At 53.1% G+C, this 20,416-nt stretch overlaps 1 protein-coding gene across 6 annotated transcripts in view; it reads right to left on the bottom strand.

Annotated features, from left to right (window-relative positions):
* Window positions 1-296: 296 nt before the first annotated feature.
* The window catches only part of GAS7 (growth arrest specific 7), a 198,873-nt gene continuing 178,753 nt past the window's right edge, over window positions 297-20,416 (bottom strand). For 5 of the 6 annotated variants that reach the window (XM_079903924.1, XM_079903926.1, XM_079903925.1 and 2 more), the window contains exons 9-14: window positions 18,154-18,232; window positions 11,138-11,266; window positions 10,222-10,345; window positions 6,578-6,657; window positions 5,165-5,263; window positions 298-4,529 (exon numbers count right to left, since the gene is read on the bottom strand). In XM_079903924.1, coding sequence (XP_079760050.1) covers window positions 4,416-4,529; window positions 5,165-5,263; window positions 6,578-6,657; window positions 10,222-10,345; window positions 11,138-11,266; window positions 18,154-18,232 — 625 coding nt within the window. In that variant the 3' untranslated portion in view covers window positions 298-4,415. Of the gene's footprint in view, window positions 4,530-5,164; window positions 5,264-6,577; window positions 6,658-10,221; window positions 10,346-11,137; window positions 11,267-18,153; window positions 18,233-20,416 lie in introns of all 6 variants that reach the window. The other variant, XM_079903929.1, reaches the window with a different exon arrangement.

Below are 20,416 nucleotides of genomic sequence, written 5' to 3'. Positions count from 1 at the left end.
AAACTGGAGGTGCCAAGGGGAGGAGACAGAACGCAGCAGCTGGAGGAGGCCTGGGAGACCGTCTAGAACGAACACCTTCAGTCTGCCGATGAAGGAACAGAGATCCAGGAGAGGGTGGTGATGGGCTCCCTGTCTTCTCATCCACGCTCCCTCCACCCACCTTCCACACCCTCTAACCCTCACCAAATGGCAGGGACTGGGCGAGTTGAAGGGAGGGTCCCCAGAAGCAAGCAGAACTACCAGCTGAGATGCCAGCGGAAATGGAGGGCAGTGGAGACCCTGCCCGCCCCCTCCCCCCGACCCCAGCAGCTTTCTGCATTGTCAAAAACCTAAAACGATCCGAAAACGCAGGCGTGAGCCCCAAGAACCGCTCGTGGGCGCCGCTGGCTGAAAGTAGCCGTGCAAACAAGCTTAAGACCCCAGGCCAGGAACTTCGGGGGCAGACAACTCATTTTAAAAGCAAGGATGCACCCATGCAACGGACCCATGCAACGGACCGCTACTCGGAGATAGAAGGGGACAAGCTCCTGACATCCAGCCACAAGGTGACTCAGAGGCAACGGGCCGAGTGACGGAGGCCAGACTCTAAGGCTGCCGCAGTGTGGCTCCACTTCTATGACATTCTAGAAAAGGCGAATCTGCAGGGTCAGAAAATCCATCAGTGGCCACCAGGTGCTGGGGGTGGGAGGAGTGGATGGACATCAAAGGAGCCTGAGGGGATGTTCTGGAGTGATGGAAATACCACGTTGATTTCGGTGCTGGTTACAAGGCTGTGTACCTTTGTCAAAATTCACTGAACTGTAGACTTCAAAAGGGTGAATTATACTGTATGTCAATGAACCCCCGATACCAAACGTCAAAGATCTCAATAAACTTGTAAAAAGAAAAGGCAGGGGGACTTGTAGGGGCGGGGAGGTTTATGGAAATAAGACAGTATGCCGGCTAAGGAAGCCGGCCGCTGGTCTGCGCCCCACTTAACATTTGTCCGAGGCTTTCCCTACCTACATAGTCAGCAGCAGGTCTGCAGAATCCTGTTTAAACTCTCCTTGTCAAGGCCCCTCACAGCTGGAAGTAAAATCACTTAAACAAGCTGAGGTCTTTGACGTCCTTTGAATTTCATGGCTTGAACTGCCAAGAAGGGGCTTTGGCTCCACCAGGATTGCTCTGCACCCATCCCCTAATCTCGTAATGGATTGGTTTTCACAAAGGGAGCAGAAACAAACCCCTGGTTCCTGAGTTTGCTTCGATCATTAATCAGCCCCAGGGAAAGGAGGCCCAAGGCGGTTCCACGGGCAGAACCTCGGGGCAGCCGTCCCTGTGGCTCAGCTGGCCAGGGCTCTGCAATACCGATCAAAAGCAAGAGAAAAAAGAAATGGAGAGGAACAAGTAGCTTTTCCTGGAGGTTTTCGTGGCAGTTCACTTTTGTTTTAGAGACTGTTTTGTAAAAAATCAGGCTATCACAGACAAAACGAAGTGCACCCGTGTCTCCCAGGTAGAAGAGGCTCACCTGTCCTCAGAAATGGAACAATGGATGTGCTCAAGGATGGCCTGGGGCCACTCACCCTGAATCAAGCCAGGCAGACCCTCCTATAACCTACGCGCCAAAGCCCAAACCCAAACCCAAACCATCGCCGGGGCCGAGGGTCCCTCCGAAGCGCGCTTTTAGGTATTCCAGACTCTTCATCCTAACTCTGATTTCACCCACATGCGGAACCCTGTTAACATAGGGACTCCAGCCCTGCTTGTAATTCGCTGTTCATTCCACGGCTCTCACTGGCCGTCCTCCGGCTTCATTCTTCCTCTTTGTAAAGTGAGAAGAATTATTTAAAACAAATCTCTGAACTTTGAGTTGGATATGAGCCATGGAGGGTCTGGCGGACCAGGTGATTATACTCTTGTTGCTGCCTGGTTTCTCTGTCCCTGGGTAAATGCCGCATGGCAGTAGTTTGTATTATGATTACAGGCTCCCAGTGGGTTAAATGTGGAAGGGGTGCAAGCTTCTCATTCCCCAGAAAGGTCTGAAAACATCCCCCTTCCACATGGAGAATAGAGGGGGGCCGGGGGCGGAGTGCCCGTCTGGTACGCAGCTACATTTCTAGTACCGGCACAATGCCTGGCTTGCCCCAAGTGTCTGCCGATTAAATGAATGAATGAGTGAATGAGGGAACGAATGAAAGAAGAGCTATCCGCACAACAGACAGTGTCTCTGCAAACCTAAATTCTGCAGAGAGTACCTGTATGTGAATGCCAAAGTTACTGACCTGCAAGACCCCTGGAGAAAAGACAAGTCTATACCAAACAAGAGACTGTGGGCTTCCCGGATGACAGGGCCATACCTTGTCCCTAGATCTTAGCACATTGCCCAGGCTCAGCTAAATGCCTGATGAATGAATAAAGGAGGGAAGAAAAAAGAAAAAAGATGTGGAAGGGCTAACGAAACCGAGGGAAAAGGATGAGGGGGAAAGAATGACTTCAGAAAATAGACTGGCCCACAAGGGGCCAACTTGGGCTACCCTGAGAGAGGCAAGAGAGCCCCAGGGAAGCACAGAAGACTCCGGAATCCTCAGATGGGGATGAGAAAACAAAATCAACGAGCGATATCACACTCAAAGTATCTGCGTCAATAACAAGGCTGTTGGCTTTGAATGTCGGGAAATCGCCCACAAATTAGTTTACTAAGCCACAAAGCAATTACTACTAGCACCGATCTTTGACAGAGAAACCAAAGAAATGATATCCCCAAACTGGCAGCTGGTGTCATGGCCCAACTTCAGACCAGGAGTGGTTCTCCATGCCAGACACACATCCGTCCTGCTGGCCTCCATGTTGGTGAAGGCCTTCCTGCTCACCTTTCTGGTTGGGATGTTTCAATAAAAAAACTGGCAAAGCTTGGTTTGCTTTAGGCTATACGGCATCTTTCTACCATAACTACGAGGCCGCCACAGTGACCCAAAAGGCAGAGGTGCCAAAAGAGTCAAGAATAACAAGTCATCGGTTACCAGCATGGACGACAGAGAGAAGGACCAGTGAGTTACCTCAGACGTCTGCCCTCACGAGAAACACGTGAGTCCTGTGAATCCGAAGAAATCAAGGGAAAGATTAACAGGAAAGATGGGTTCTCAGGGTGCGGGTTCCGGGCCAGAACGTGCCCCTTGCAAGTCGTCTGACCTCCTTCAGCCCTTTTCTTCCTCCCGTGGCCTCGAGCTGATTCTCAAGATTTAACACGTAAGGGAGAAAGTGATGAGTGAGGACCCGATGGCGGTGCCAAAGCTTCCCAGGTCACGCTCAGACCAGGCTCTCCCAGGAATGGGGAGGTGGGCAAAGGGCAAGGGGGTAGCAGCACCAAGCAGGGGCTCCGTGCGGGGATCTGAAACGTGCAGGAGCTGAGAGGCCAAGGTGCCAGACTGCCTGGTGACACGTACCGCGGCTACGAGAGTCTGCGATGCCTGCACAGCGCCTGCCAGTGAGAGCCATACACGAGACGGTGGTCCCGACCCCGCGGTGCCTAGGCAGGTGGGGCCAGCTGGGGGGCGACAGACACTTGCCCCAACCCATCTCCAACATGGGACTGACCCAGCCCCCAGGACAAGCGAGGGTGGAAGAGGGAGCTCACCCGAGGAAGCGGCTGTGGGCTGGGTGGACGGGGCTGCCCAGAGACAGCAGGTGACATTGATGCCCGATCTAATAGGAAACACGATTCAATGCTCCAACTTGGGGCGAATTTGCTGAATGAGGTAGTTCCCTCCTGACCTCTGCAGGCAGGGTCGGTCTGGGAAAACAGGAGGCAGGCATTCTTCCCAAGACGCCCAGTGATGAAAAGTAGCAGAGAAGAGCCAGGATGTGGGCTCCCAGAATACGCAATGGGAAAAAACAAAGAGGGAGGGCTGCTGCAAAGGATTCTGGGTGCGGGCTGTTGAGCTGAAAGTTGCCTTCTAGCCACGATTCTGATCCTGACACTTGGCTTGGAGACAGAGACCTCTCTCCCCCGCCCTTCCAAAGCCCTGGAGACAAGCGGGCTGGCTGGAGGAAGGGCCTTGGGGCTTCCAGGGGCGTGAGCGTGTGACACAGCTGGCTCTGGGTGGGGAGGGGACCTCTCTGGTGCTCAGCAGGGACCACAACGTTCCAGCCTCGGTTTGTTCTCGGAGTGGCAAGCACGGCATGGGACTTGGGGGGGCTTCAGCCTTGGAGACAAGGGCAGGGCTGTGGATCCATCTTCTCGGCCTGGGAACACTGGGGAGCTCCCCATGGGGCCATCCGGGCCGCCCTTCTGGCTTCACTGTCCCCTCTCCTCAGTGGACCAGGAGAGCGGGTGGGAGGGCAGCCCCGCTTGGGAGCAGGTCCCCCCCCGGCAGGAGTGCCACCTCCTCTGCGTGGGACCCCAGCCCCTCCTCGGCAGGACCCCCCAGGCCGTGTGTCTAGATCTCCATGTCCACGGGGCGGATGTTGCCCGTCTTGTGCTCCCTGACCCACAGCTCCCTGTCTTTGGCTGGGTCCACTTTTCGAAGCAGTTGGTCCACAGGCTCGACTGTCTGCAAGGGATGGAGAAGAGGGATATCTTCAGAGGCAGCGGCCGAGCCAGGGACATATCCTCTGAACCATGCTGCTTACACCCTCGTGCCCGTCAGAGCAGCCTCTCTAGAGGGCTGTGAGGCCCCGGGGAGGCCCGTGCGAGGGACAGACGTGGCAGGGGCTGGAAGACCCGGGGGCCTGAAGCTCTGGCCTCTGCCCTGCTTTCCCTCGTGCATGTGACCCTCCAGACGTCAGGGTGGATGAAAGGGCAGGTGGCCCAAGGGTCTGTGACCTGTTTCTCCTTCCATCAGTCTCCACATTTACCACCTGAGAACAGGTCAAATGGAACGTCGGCTTGAGAGGTTTTGAATAGTTGCAGCATCGTAAGAAATTCGCCAGGGGAGGCAAGGACATCTCCAGCTATTTTAACTATCGTGACGCATCTATGTGATGCACTCGGGATGGATTCACGTGGACATCCAGGGTAACTGACATGTCCATCCCAAGAGGTCACCCACAGGCCCGAGCCCGTGCCCACCTGCCAGACAGATTCACCTGTAGCAGCTCCTTGGCCTGCCGCCACGGCACAGGGCCATGGCCCTCCCCGGCCCCATGCCCCCCAGGGGCCCCGCTGGCCTCGGCCCGGGGAACTCACGCTTTGGTTGAACATGTCCGTCTCGTGCCGCAACTGCGTGTACTGGCACAGATGCTGCCGGATCATCTCCACCCTCTCCACCTCCAGCCGTTCCAGCTCCTGCAGAGGAGGAAACCGGCAGAGACCCCTGGGGGTGTCCCTTCCACCTGGGGACCTTCCCCACCATGCGGGTCCCACACCCCCCTATACACAAAACACAGGTGCTGCCTGCTTATCCCCCATCCTGCCTGACCCTCTGGGGTCCGACGAGGAACCCAGCCCGTATCTGGGAGTGAAGGTGTAGCTGACGGCACAGCAGTTACTGCCTCCTGACTCTCGTTCTGCCAGGCGTGGTGGGTGCTAAGGGCTTTACGGGCACTGCTTAATTGTCCTCATCATAACTGTAAGAGGTTCTCTTCTTACCCACATTCTCCAAACAAGGGAACGAACACCTGCAGAGGTAACATCGCTTGCCCACAGCGACAGGGAATTATGGGAGCAGCGGCATTTGCACCAGGGTCTGTCATGCCCTTAATCACGCGTCTGCACCGGTGCAGCCACAGCCCCAGCCCCTGATGGCGTGGAGAGATGGAACACGTGCAGAAGCTTCTGCACCTCCAACTCTTGGGGCTTTGTCCCCGGGCCTCTGCTGAGCGGCCTCGTCTCCTCTGTCCACCCCAAGCGCTGAGGGGCAGGTCAAGGGAGCCAGGAGGGCCGGGAGCAGGGTGGCCACTGTCAAAGGGAAGCGCGGAGCGTTCGCCCTTTGGATCCTAGGTGGCCCCGCATCTTTGGAATTTAGGAGATCTGGCTGCTCTTCTGTGCACAACTAGGTCACTGTTCAGGTGATTAACCTGGGCGCAGGAAGTAAAGCAGGGAGTTTAATTAGGAGATTAACCAGGAGGAAAACGAGGTCACTGTGCCCGGGGGAGGCCTCTAATCTGCTCTGGTGGACTGGCACCTGGGGAAGGCAGAGGGTTAGTCTCATGCTGGACAGACAGATGGACGGCGGTGGCTTGGGGGCCGCGGGACGGTGTGGTAAGCACCTGGCATGATGCCTCCTTTCTCATCTGGCCCCACGACCCACGTGCCAACCCCGCTTCACCCCCTTCAGCGGGTGCTGACTTCACAGAAATACTCAACTTGGTTATTTTTCCTAAAGGGACCACTGTCTGCTTGGTTGACGCTGACCCCTCGGAGGATGCAGCACGAGCGCATCGTCGCCCGTGTTCACACAGCTAGGAAGTACCGGGGCAGGGATCTGAGTCCACACAGGCCGGTCCGGAGTTGAGGTCTCAGTCCCAACACTAGAGCAGATCTAATGACCATCTCCACGGTCACTTCCACCCCATTGCCTGCACATCCACCACCATCCACCCAGGGATTCCTGAGCGCCCGCCCCTGCACGGACAAGCGTATGCATCTCTGGTCACTCACCAACGTGGTGGTCACCATCTCTTCAAACCACTTGGACTGGGCCTGGTTGTAGAGGTCCACACAGCGCATGAGGTCATCTCCTGGAAGGGCCAAGGCCACTGTCATACTCTGTCCTGTCCTCACCATGGCCGCCTTCTCCCACCTGCACCCCACAGCCAGGGTGATGGAGGCCACCGGAAAAGTTGCGGGGTGGAGAGGATGAACAGAGCAAGAGAAGGGGGCAACCCAGCCTTACGAGAGGCTGGCTTCAGAGTGTCTATCTGAACTAGACTCCAGACACCAAAACTCAGGAAGGGGTTTTCTCAGTAAGAATATATATATGGTAGGGGTGGGGGGGTACTCCTAGGACCCCCAACTCTATCATGAGCCCAAGAAATGCTTCCTCTTCTAAAGATGGGAGTTTCATTTCACATTGGAGAGTCCTGCTTGGTTGAAACATGTGTCTCAAGCAACTTGCTACTAGTTAGAGTTAAAGAAGGGAAGTTTGCAAATCACGTGTGTGTGTGTGCGTGTGTGTGTGCGTGTGTGTGCATGTGTGTGTGCGCGCATGTGTGTACATGCAGCAGCAAAGGGTGGGTGGGAAGGGAATGAGCTCTTTCTATAGTATTTTATTTCATAAGAGAGAGATCTGAAACAAACTATTTAACAAACTGCAAGTAATTGCAACATTACTAAGGTCCCAGCGTCCCAGACCCTTGCTACACAGAACACAGTTCCTGGGCCAGCAGCATCAGTACGCCCTGGGAGTTTGCTCAAAATGCAATCTCAGGATGTTTCCGAGACCTAGTGAATCAGAAACTATTTCCACAAGATCCTCAGGTGATCCCTGTGCACATCACAGTTGGAGAAGCACAGCTTGGTCTGCATGTAATTTCCTGATCATCACAGGGTGCCAGAGAGAGGAAGTCATCGTGGTCTCTGCTCATGATGGGAAAACTCATGAGTGAACCCAGAGATAATGATGAACTCTTCAAAGGGATTCCTATAATGGCATCACCTTGCTCATGTGGGTTCAGATATGAAAGTGAAAGAAAGTGGGCAGAGTTATGCCCACATGACCCAGGGCCTGGCTCAGGGCCCCCTCCCCGGTGAACCATACACCATTAGCTGGGAGCTAAGCCTTGAGTAACAGAACCCCAAATCAAGGCTCTGTTCATTTTTCCCTTGGTTCAAGGCCAAGACTGGGCCCTTGATCCCAAGAAAGACTGAACTATAGGGAAGAAAGTGGATATTTCATTGCAGATGCATTCCCACCAAGAGCTTGTGCCTGACCGTGGGCGGGGTCACCCTATAAACACCGTGTGAAACTCCCAAAGCCCTATCTGTTGATCCTGATTTTGACGACATGCTTCAGGAACTTCTGCAACATCAGGAAATAGTATAGGTGAAGGTAGGTGTGTCTCTTCTCTAGGCATCCCAAGGGTTTGAAATCAGGCCCTTTTGAACAGTACAGGTTAACGACATGGATTCTGGAACCAGATCTGGGCTGTCACACAGCTCCACTGTTTACTAGCCGTGCAATCTTGGACAAGTTGATTCACCCTGCCTGTGCCTCAGTTTCGTAATCTGTAAAACGGGGATAATAATGGTACCTTCATAGAGCCACAGTGAAGATTAAATAAGCACACACCCCCCCCCCCCAAAAAAAGAAAAAGAAAACACAAAGAACAAAATAAAAAGATAAACAACTTACGAAAAATATTTGCAATTCAAATGACAAAAAGTTAATTTTCCTTATCAATCAATCAATAAGAACAAGACCAGCCATTTGACATAAAAATGGGGAGGGCATATGAATGAATCATAAAAAAAAAAAGCCACGATGATTTATAAAAGTCTAGTTTTAAAATGCTCAACTCCTCTCAAAAAGCGTGTAAATTAAATTAGAAACAAAATACTATTTTTCACCAGATAGTTACGATGTCAAAATCTGAGAGCAGTCCGTGCTGTCAAAGAGTTTAGGGGACAGGCGTTCACAGAGCTATTGGTGGGCGCCCCTCGCTGGAAAGCAACTTGGAAACATCTATCAACATGGATACAATCCTCTGACCCCGAAAGCCCGACCCCATCTCTACACTGTCTATACACAGGTTCTGTTCCCCCCACCCCTGAGGTGCATTTACAGTAACAGCATCGCTGGCATTGGCAAAAACTCTGAAACAATCTAAAAGTCTTATAAAAATCAATTGGGGGAATGATGAAAGAAATCTGGATATGATCATATACCTGCACGCTGTTCAACTATTTAAGAAGTACATGAATGGATGGGGAAATAAATTTATGGGGGATGGAACAGAGCTAGCTCTAAGATATATCAATTAAAATATAAGTTCAGAACACAGTGTCATATGATTTTATGTCTATGAATTTTTTTTTTTTTTTTTTTTTTTGGGCTGCGCTGTGCAGCACGTGGGATCTTAGTTCCCCGACCAGGGATCGAACCCGGGCCCCCTGCATTGGACGCACGGAGTCCTAATCACTGGACCGCCAGGGAAGTCCCTATAAATTTAAATATTAAAAAACACTAAAAAAAATTAAAACACTAGGATGTGTTGATGGTGATTATATCTGGGGAATAAGATTTTATATTCTTACGTGTTGATTAAAATTTTTTGTGAAGCAATATTGTCTTTGTAATATAATGTTATCTTTTAATAGTTTAATGAATTAAACTAATTTAAATGTGCCTCTCCCATCCTTGGGTTCCCTTTCCTACTCCCAACAAGTATATTGTGGCTTCCGTTTCTGCATCCAATACTTTACCACTGTGCATTAAAGATCTTTATATAAAATGCTGTATTTATATTACGCTATTTTGTTATGACATGTTTATACCACCTTATTTCAAGATGTCAGGAAGGTGGCTGTTTCATCCTGAAATGAACTAATTATACCAGGTCCTGAAATGAACTAATTCATTTCATCCTGAAATGAACTAATTATACCAGGTCCACCAGAAGTTGGGGTGAAAGGGATTTAGAGACCATCTAATCCAAACCCTAGTCCCACAGCACACATTTTAATCCCAGACAGCAAAACGCTTTGTCCTTGTACACCATGAAACTGGTTTTTTAGAAATATTTAACAATTTTCTTTTTTAGATTACTGTCTCTCACTGGTTTTTCTCCCCCTTCCTTGTGCATTAGCTAATTTTTACCTCTAGGTGGAAGCAGAAGCCGACTCATTGGGAAATCTTTTGTTGAAAATCTGAAATACGGTTATTTCTTTAAACAAAATGTTGACCTCTGTTCTGAGGCAGAAGCCCATCATCAGAGGCGAACCTTTGGAGTATCACTCCCTGGGGAGGTGGGACAGCTTGGGTGGGTGTGGTTTGCACTCCCCCTAGGAGCTCCACGCAGCGACAGGACCCCTGAATTCCGGGTGCCTGGAAGAGTCTGTCCACCTCCTGGCCAGAGATCCAGGGCTTGGACCAGAAGGAGCCCTCTGGCCCAAAGGGAGGGTGTGGGGAGCCCTGTCCCCTGCCACGGCCTGGACACAGCCGGGTCTGCTCCCCGCTCCACAGTCCCCCCGCCACCCCAGCCTGTGGGATGCACGTTCACGGGCACGCCATCTCTCAGCCCCTCCTGTGTTTCTGTGACCAGGTGAGGATGGACGGGGGCAGCGGGCGACGGTGCCTCACTCACCCGCCTGTGTGGACTTCCTCCGCGCCTTCTTGATGTCCTCCTCCGTCTTGTTGCTCAGCTTTATCTCCAGCTGCTGGGTCTTCATCTCCAGGTCTCTCTGCCGCTCCGTGAGGGCTTTCCGGGCCTGGGGTCCAAGGACGTGAAGCTGTTCATGGGCTCAGAGCCAGGAAGGGCCTATGGGGCACACGGGGCCTGGCTTCCCCTTTTCTAGGTAAGAGTCCTTTCTTTTCCCTGCTTTTGTGGACGAGGCCACAGTGGCTCCGACAGGCTAAGCAGCTAGACCAGCATCATCCAGCCAGTTGGGGACCACGTGGGGGCTGCAAAGCATCCTCTCATCCCCATCTCTTGGCCTAGAGCAAGCCCCTCAGAGCGTGTTTTCACTGGAGCATGCACACGTCCTGGGGACCCAAGCGGTCCTAAAATCACAGCTTCTCCGGGGTGGCAGGGACCACAAAGGTCGACATCACTTCCCAGCAGCGCTTAGCAGCTGGGAGCGCCAGGCTCCCCATTCTGGGGCAGGATGGGCCCTTTGGTGGTAGCTGCTGGCAGGGGTGGGGATTCCGTCAGGAGGGAATCTGCCAGGTGAGACCCAGGCAAAGGGGGGCCCCATGTGGACCGACAGCACATCCAGGCTCCGAGACCCACAGAAGCAGGGTGTACCTTGTCTCATGTGCCGGATGGAGGCCCCCATGCCCTCCACGGCAGGTGCAGCCACGCCCACTCCCACTCAGAATCTGAGCACCGGGGGGAAGCGGCCCACCTACCCTTTGGCTGGGGGAGGGGGATTTCATACTCCCCACCCCTCCAGATCCTATCACAGGGGGACAAACCTCTGCCTCGGCACACGGAGCCCCTGCTGGTTCCCAGCCCCCTCCCCTCCAGCAGGACCCTCCCACCCTGGCACCCTGGGCCTCACCTTCTCCACCGCGGCATAGCGGCTGGCGAGCTGCTTGCGGAGGTCTGCAATGTGGTGGTCACACTTCTTCATGTCCTTCTTGAAGTTCTCGCGGAAGTTCATGAGGGGCTTCTCCACCTCACTGTGAAGCTGTCGATGGGGGAGACACACTCAGGACCCCGGGGCAGCAGCTGCAAGTGGAGGGAGGGGGCGCTGCCCCCGACCCTGCAGGCAAGGATGGGGGGCCTTCCCACCGGAAGGTCAGAGACAAGTGGCTGCTGATCTGGTAGCGGTCGAGGAAGTCACCTCAGCTGGCCACGTCCCAGCGTTCACACCAATGGACGGGTTAGCACCTGGAGCCTTCGAGTCCCTCGTGGGCACCCCCTTCCTGCGCTAAGTCCCCAGAGCTTCCTCTAGGGCTTTGCTCAGGTGTCCGGCTCCCTTTCTTTCCAACCCGGGAGCTTTCTCGGGGCAGAACCCAAGCCACCATCTCTGTGTCCCCAAGCACTTAACACAGGGACTGCTGCGTGGGCGACATTTAATCAGGTGATCTCGGGGCAGCTCTACTTATTGGACAGCTACTACGTGCCACGTGCTGAGACCGCAGAGCATCTGCTCACGGTCTGGACGTCGAGGAGGTCTTGTTAGGAGCTCAGGGCCACCCCCCCTTCCTGAACTGTGCCTGCTGGTCTCTGCATGGAGGCTGGCGCAACCCCACCGCACCAGAATGAACTGGCCTCGCACCCCCAGGGACAGAGAAGCGTCCTTTAAGCTCTGAGAGGTGCTGGGTGAGGATGGCTTTCAAGCTTTTTCCTTCTCTTCCATTCCTTCCCGCTCTCCCACTCCACTCTCTTTGCAAGGAGAACTTTTACTTAAAACTTTTGCGGGGGGGTTGTGAATATGAGACGTATCTGATAAGAAAACAGATAAATGTGGACCTGCTGTGGTCAAAGTCACAGCCTAGAGCCCCCCGACTCAGCTTCTCAGAGCCCCACCCATTGGCCCCCTTGGGCCCCCTCAATCTGCCTTCCAGGGTCCCTCAGCCTCCATCCGCCCCTCTGGGAAGCAGAGCTGAACTTCCCTGGATGGACGACATCCCACCTCGGGGGTTCTGTGATCGCTCTCCTCCTCCCCATCACCAGGCCCCTTCTTCCTACATTATCTTTTCCCCAGAGACCTCAAGGACAGACGTGTTCTGGTCCTAAAGCACCGATTACACATCACTGTGAGCTCTAGGACGGTGGGGGCCACGCCGGCTTGGTCACTGCTGTGTCCGCAGCCTCCGGCTGGAGCTGGTGCACAGTGGGTGACCCTTCTCTACTTAGATCTTCAGGGCCCCATGCCCCGGGTGACAAGACGATGCTTTGTTGGTGGACAACCTTCAAAGACTAACAGAGAGTGGGCTGCACAAACGCCCTTCTCTTCCTCCTGTTGGTTGTAACGTCCGCTATCATTTTTTTGAGCCCTTGGAAGCTTCCTTGCACAGGAAAACACCCCCATCTGGTGGCAGTTTGTAAGATGCCACAAACTTGAGCGCTGCTGAGAACAAGAAAACACCTTCCCCACACAGATTAGGCTTTGAGGGAGGAGGGCGAGGGGCTGCATCACTGGCTGCCATGGCAACCGGCTCCTGCCGGGGGCTCTATGTGGGTTAACTCAGCCTGTTGACCCAGTAACTCCGCGGTCTCTTTCTGAGGGATTTCCAGACTTCATGTACCCAGGAGTGACCTCGCAGAGGTTTATCAATACTCAGGAGTCCTGGGCGCTGGCCCCAGATTCTGTGGTCTGGAGAAGGGCCCAGGATCCTGCCAACACACCCAAGCTCTCCCCCAATTCCAAATGACATTCTGGAAACATCTTGCTACTGGCTGTCAGAAGCGTTCAACCCCGTGGATTGCAGACCCATAGATTCTCCCTCTGTATTTTAAGTACTTTGAAAATAAGGCTAATTTTTTCTTGAAGAAAGCTGGCTGGGTGTTTTTTTATACTCATTCTTAACGTTTAAGCATCTCTGGCGAACCAGGAGGCAGAAGCCCTCCCCAGAAGCTTGTCCGCGTGAACTTGAGCTGGCCTGGCCTGGAGGCCACAGGCTATTGAAGCCGTTTGGTTTGCCTTTCAGAATTCCTGTCTCCTCCTTTCGTGTCACTCATCAGAAGAGAGTAAGAGAAAACTCAAGTTGGCAGGAATTTCAGAGACCACAGGGAGACCTCGGAGACACTGTGGGTTTGGGGCCAGACCACCACAATAAAGTGAAGACTGCAATAAATAGAGTCACGTGGATTTTTTTGGTTTCCCAGTGCACATAAAAGTGATGTGTACGCTATACTGTGGTCTGCTAAGTGTGTAATAGCTTTATGTCTTAAAAATGCACATACCGGGTCTTCCCTGGTGGCGCAGTGGTTAAGAATTCGCCTGCCAATGCAGGGGACACAGGTTCGAGCCCTGGTCTGGGAAGATCCCACATGCCACGGATCAACTAAGCCCGTGTGCTACAACTACTGAGCCTGCGCTCTAGAGCCCACGAGCCACAAGTACTGAGCCCCCGTGCCACAACTACTGAAGCCTGTGTGCCTAGAGCCCGTGCTCCGCAACCAGAGAATCCACCACGATGAGAAGCCCGCACGCTGCAACTAGAGAAAGCCCACGCACGGCAACGAAGACCCAACGCAGCCATAAATAAATAAATAAATTTGTTTTAAAAAATGCACATACCTTAATTTTTAAAATACTTATTGCTAAAAAAAATGCTAACCATCACCTGACAACGCAGGGTCGCCGCACACCTTCAATTTGTTAAAACAAAACAAAACAAACTACACACACACTAAAGCAAAGTGCTATATTAAACAAGGTATGCCTGTATCTAGTCCAGTGGGTTACTAAGAGTTGTGAAATCATTTTAGTGGGTCAGGACCTGCTTTTAGATGAGCATAGCCCAGACACGAAAATACCAGAGTGCATTTTAGGCAGAAGGATAAGTAGTTTCACCAACAGCTGTTTTAGCCACGTACATGTGTATCTGTATGCGGATATCTGGAGGTGGATACCTGTGTGCTCCAGGTGCCCATGGAAAATGTGTAACGGTGGGTCACAGTCAAGTAAGGTTCAAGTCACTGATCTGGTCCAACCTCTTCATTTCACACATGAAAAAAACGGAAGCTCAGAGATGCTAAGTGACTTGCCCAAGGTCATAAAGCTTGTTAGTGATGGCACTGACATAAAAGTCATGTCTCCTGAGGCTCACTGTGCCCCCCAAAATCTTCTGGCTGAATGCATGGCTTCGATTGCAGGATTAGATTTTCTCCCATCAGAAGGAATTGTTCTGTTCTCCCTTCTTCACCCAGAAGCGGGTATAACTTCCTTTATATATAGCAATCTTATTTCTCTACCAGCCTGTTGCTATGAACAATGGCTCGAGCTAGGAGACTAGAAAAGCCTAAACGATTCCTGAAATGAAATTGCGTTTCTTAAAGCGCTCTCGCCCCCGACACAGAACATTCAGGGTGGAATTTTTCAACGAGCCTTTTGGAGCAGACGGTAGAATGGATGTCGCACATACGGAGCCGTATTATCCAGGGCTGATGGATACTCCTTGGAGTCTTTTCAAGGAATTGTCACACAACCACTGGGCCGCCACCATGACTGCCCGAGGGCACCGACACCGCCCGATGGGCTGGAGGCAGCAGACATTCTTAGAGAAATATCTATGTGTGAATTTTGTGTGAACCTTCTTCAGAAGCCTCCCGTCAGCTACCTGAAGTCAGCCCTGAATTAAAACATCCCGGCATTTGGAGGGCCGGACTGCACTGCCCTGGACAGTCCTTAAGAGAGGGCAGAGTGCTCTTCAGAACAGGGTTCTGTGTTTTAAGTGCCACTGGTCCGCCCGGAGAAAAGGTCTGGGGGTCAAAGCTGCAATTCACTCAGTCCTCTCCTCTGCTTCCTCAGCAGCTGAGCCCACTTGGCTGTGTGACCACTGGCTGCGATTTAACCCCTCTGTTCCTTCTCATTTGTGAAACGGAGATGCTGTCTTGAACAGTAGCTGATAAAATTGAGGGAGATGAATCACATCCTACACCTAACACTTACATCACCGTGATACTGTGATATAATAACCAATATATATTTTGCTTTTTGTCCCCAGCTCCTGGCTGGAGCTCCTAGAGCCTTTGCAATTTCCTAAACAACAAAGGTCCCAGGAGCATCCTTTGGTCTAATATTTGGTCTCTGACCCACTGTTCCTGATACCAAGCTCCTACATCCCTTGGAATTTCCTGGGTGACAGGAGGGTCTTTTGTTCGAATGAGGTGCCTCTGCCTGGGCTCCTGGACGGGGGCTGGTCACCACAAAGACCAAGCCATGATTAGAAGCTTGTAACTTTCAGCCCCCTCCCCATCACTTGGTAAGGGGGAGAGGAGAGGGGCCGGAGATTGAGTTAATAATTGATTCTGCCTATGTGATGAAACCTCTATAACAATCTGTCAATCTCAGGGCCCAGAGAGCTTCTGGACTGGTGAACACACTCAGACGTGAACACACATCTCTAGCCTTTATCCTATCCTTTAATATATAATAAACTGGTAAACCTAATAAGTGTTCCCCTGAGTTTCGTGAGCTCTTCTAGCAAATAATCAAACCTGAGGAGGGGGTCACGGGAACCCCTGATTTGCAGCCAAGTTGGACAGAAGTTGTGGGTAACCTGGGGACCCACTTCTTATGATAGCCATCTGAAGTAGGGTTGGTCCTGTAGCACTGAGTCCTTAACCTGCAGGATCCTATGCTGACCCTGGGGGAGTTAGTGTCAGAACTGAATTAAATTGTAGGACCCCCAGCTGGGGTCAGGGAATTGGTTGGCATGGGGAAAACCCACCCAGTTTGGTGACCAGACGTACTGCTGTGAGCAGCAGTAGTAAAAGGAAAGATTAGAGGAAAACACTGCATGGGGGGAGTGCTCTGTCACCCGCTGGGCACCTTACGAACGATCGAGAATCAGACGGCCTGCTGATGGAGAGTAAATGCCACCAGGATTCCTGGGGCTGCGGCAGGCGACCCTTCAGAAGCTCGCAGACCCGGCTCCCAGTCCCATCACAGTGGCAGCCTCTGCATGCATCTCACAGTCAACGGAAGTTTCCACCACCGCAGAAGCTGGAGCTGCTGGGGGCTAGGAGGGAGAAGGGAGACCTAAAGGGAACACTACCGTGATCTACAGCTTAAAAACAACTCCCTGCTTTGTACGCAAGGCTCAAAAGAGACCCATTCACGGAGCTCCCTTCTCTCCCAGTACTTGAGAGGCAAGTTCCTTGCCAAGTGTTGGTGTCTGCGGTTAGTGTGCCACTGCTGGCCCAGGAATTCTCACTCACATCTGGGTGTCAACTCAGTCTTGGGGCTCCAGCATCCTTCAGGAGCAGGGAGCTGGTAACGCACTGTTTTTCCTCCCAGCCCAGCTCTTTATAAAGCTCCTTCACACATCTCAGCCGTACGAGTCACTCATCCTGCCCTCGGCGTGCGGAGAACCATCACGGGGTGGGGTGGAGACCTGGATACAAAGTCAGTTTCCTGGCTTCCAATAGCGCACTAAGCCCAGAAATGCAACTGTTGTGGACGAAGCGCTAGAAAAGACATAGGACCTGGGAGCACTGAGTGCGGAAGTCGCGGGAAGGGGCAGCCATCTTTGCGGGATGCCACGTTCAAGTGGCATCCTCCTCCTTTACACCCTGATGTTAAGGGAGGTAGTGTACACCCTGCTGTTAAAATGTGGGCTCAGGGGCTTCCCTGGTGGTGCAGTGGTTGAGAGTCCGCCTGCCGATGCAAGGGACACGGATTCGTGCCCAGGTCCGGGAAGATCCCACATGCCGCGGAGCGGCTGGGCCCGTGAGCCATGGCCGCTGAGCCTGCGCGTCCGGAGCCTGTGCTCCGCAACGGGAGAGGCCACAGCAGTGAGAGGCCCACGTACCAAAAAAAAAAAAAAATGTGGGTTCAGAGGGTTTAAGCGCTTTGTCCCAGTGTCCTCTTGGGCTGGTGACTGTGGGAGGGCAGAAGGAAGAGCGTAGACCCAGTAGGCAAAGGTCACCAGGAATGATGCCCCTCTCCAGGGGCTCTCGTCCTTTAGAAGGCAAGCATCCTAGTGGGCGGCCCCATCAGTCACGCACACTTTAGTGTGAATTTCCCCCTTAGACTCTTGGTTTATTTTCCACCTGGAAAGCAGCTAAGAGCCTGAGAGGGAATTTGGAGACAGGAGACAGGGAGTGGGGAAGAGAGGGTTGTTTGGAAACACGGAGAAATCTTGGCAGAAAGTAGGCCTCAAAAGACTAGGGGGTCGAGAGGAGATCGTCATAACTTCAGAAAATATTTATTGACATCTACTGTGTACCAGGCACCACTCTGAGTCCTGAAGACAGAGTGAGTAGGAGAGAAACATCACTGTCCAAGGGCACGGTGCTAGAGTCTTTTGGACCAATGGAAAGAAGGGTCAGCTACCTAGTCTGACATTGGGTAACAACAGACACAACAAAACAAACAAATTCTCCCTTCGAAATAGTCTAGTCTCTCCCGACACTAAGAAGAGATAGAAAATGCCAGTGCGTTCCTTTGAAAGCCAAGCAACACAGAAGTGCAGTTTCATCACTCAGGGGCTCACCCGAGAAACTGAGGGGCACCTACCCTCACCTCGCAGACGTGTGCTGGGGTTACTCGCACCGGCTCATCAGAGCCCAGCGTTAAATTTGGAGGAGTTTTGTGAGTTGGTTGTTAAACACAGCCAGTATTAAAAATGAAATGACCTAAACTTAAAATTAACAAACTATATTAAAAACAAAGGTAATACATATCCTCATACCCTCCTACCTCCATCTGACTCTTATCCACGCTCTATGATTACTGATGCTATTTTGTTGGTACAGGGGGAGCACGGTCTAATGGTAGCATCTCTTCCCGACTCGAGGTTTACACCATGGAAACTGTGCAACACCACACCCTGGAGAGACCGTTGTTAGACGTTCAGCAGCACATCGGTGCGTAGGACCAACCCAGGGAGGGCTTACCTTGGCGGAGAACTTGAGGTGAACTTCGGCCTCGTCGGCAAGGCTCTTCTTCACCTGCGCCCACGCTTCTCCCAGGGAGCTGCAACACCAAGGAGTCGATGAGCTCGGGGAGGCCACACCGACCTCAGGTCAGAGGCCACGGCCCTCCCTGAGACAGGATGGTGGGTCTCGACCCCGAGTCCCGGGGGAGCGTACGACACAAGAGACCGTGGACTTGGACGAGGCAGAGGCCAGGCACAAAAGAAACCTGAGCGCCACGCCTCGACCTATGTGAGCAGAGGAGCCCTCCCGAACCAAGCTGAGAGAATAGACGGCAGCAGACAGTCGAGTGCCTGGGGAAATACCCAGAAGCCCAGAGGACTGGGGAGGTGTGAGAGGGAGCTGGGGTACAGTGCCGTGAGGACCCTACTACCTGGCCCATTACTGTCTCCGGCCTTCCTGTCGCTCCTCCCTGGTTTACTGTTGAGGGTTGGAAACGCCCGCTGGCAAGCCAGGGAAGGAGAACGGATGCCTTTTCAGGGAGAAGCTCTTCTCAAACAGAAGGCACCACGCAGCCCTGCTTGCGGGCGAACCTCCAGCGGCCTGACTTCCAAGGAGGGCAAAGATGGACCACCTGGGTCTAGGAGCCTCTTAGGGATGCCCACACAGCAGAGGAGGCTCGCCAACACCATCCTCAGGAGCATGGCCCCCCGCTAGTACCTATTCTGGATTGTGAACCGCGGTGCTGCCCACAGCCGACCAGAGAGGGGCAACGTCCTCTAAGCTAAGTAACTTTTCCACTGGTAGGAGATGTTCCAAGTAGAAGGAATCTCCTAAGCCCCCCGGACTCTTGAACGCGGCCCCCGCGCTCCCGTCTCCCTGATTGGGAATTCCTGAACCTCGATGACCTTCAAAACGACACTCCTGCACGTCTGCTCGAGACCTCTCCACCCAGCTGGTAAACCCGGGCTGAATGGTCCGTTGACTTAATTTCATCAAAAAGCCACTTCCCCCAGAGAATTCATTACACTTGAGGGGCAAAAAGCTGATTCAAAGACAGCAGGTTGCGAGGCTTCTGGGTTTTGAGCCGAGCGGCCAGCAGCTGAGAATTACCCAACAGGACAGAACAGAACCGATCTCTGTGGTCAGAGTCCGGGCCTGTCTGCTCATGGTGCTGGCTCAGGCCGAGGCGGCTGTATATGGGAAATGACTGATGGATTTTATCTTCGAGTCCGGCAGCAAAGAAAGGTCCCCTCAGGTGATCCCAGCTGGGGGGCCCACCCGAGAAGAGATGGAGTGAGAATCGGAGCGATCCAAACTGCTGGCGTTTGTCTTGGCCTGAAGGGCCTGAGCTCCCGGGAGCTGGGCTGGGCCCACACTGGGTGGCCTGGCTCCTTACCTGACTGGGCGGACGGGTAGGGGGGTCCAGGGTGGGGGGAGGAGGGGGTGGAAGCGGTCACGATAGTCATACAGATACGGGATCGGAACAGCAGGTCCAGAAAGAGACTCGCCCAGATGCAGGCGACGCGCTTGCAGCAAAGGTGCCAAGTATCTCAATGGAGAACAGACAAGCCTTTCAAGAAATGGCCCAGAGACAACTGTACATCCACAGGGAAGAAAGGAATCCCGCCCCTGACCTATGCCACACACAAAGACGATCTCAAGATGGATCACACAGCTACAGGGAAAGCCAACAAGCTTACGGAAGCAGTCCCAGGAGGAGGGGGAGTTTGACGAAAGGGGGCTGCAGGGGGCTTCTCCCCGCAGCTGAGCTATCGCCAGCCGGCAGGAGGTACACACGAGAGCCCAGAAGCCCTGGTGGTGCCGAGAGATTGTAAGTCTGCTGTCAGCAGAGCACGTGGTCAGTAACTGGCCCAGGGACAGTGACAGTGGCCTGAGACTGTCATCTGAGGGTCATCGGGAGGAAAGGGCGAAAGCACAGCTTCACGCTCAGGACAATGTCCTCGGCCCCGCCTCCAGGCTGGGCCCTCGTTAGTAGGAGGACGTCCCTCCAAACACCCAGCTGGGCCTGTCTGGGCTGGTCCAGCCCCGAGCAGGCCTCTCGCCTCCCAATATTCCAGCCGCCTTGGAGACACGTCACAAGCTAGAAAAAAAGGCCATTTAGAAATTCTCTCACTGAAGAGAGATTCTTTTTCATCTGATAAGAGGTTAATGAAAAAACAAAACAAAACCCAAAACCCGAGCTATCATTTCTCACGCGGTTCCAGCTGACCGTCTGAGCCGAATCAAAACACATGTTACCGTCACGACTACCACAGGAGAG

Source organism: Stenella coeruleoalba, assembly GCF_951394435.1.
Source record: "Stenella coeruleoalba genome assembly, chromosome: 19".
NCBI lineage: Eukaryota > Metazoa > Chordata > Mammalia > Artiodactyla > Delphinidae > Stenella > Stenella coeruleoalba.
Note: the sequence above shows the minus strand (reverse complement) of the source record. Positions and strands in the feature narration are given on the sequence as shown.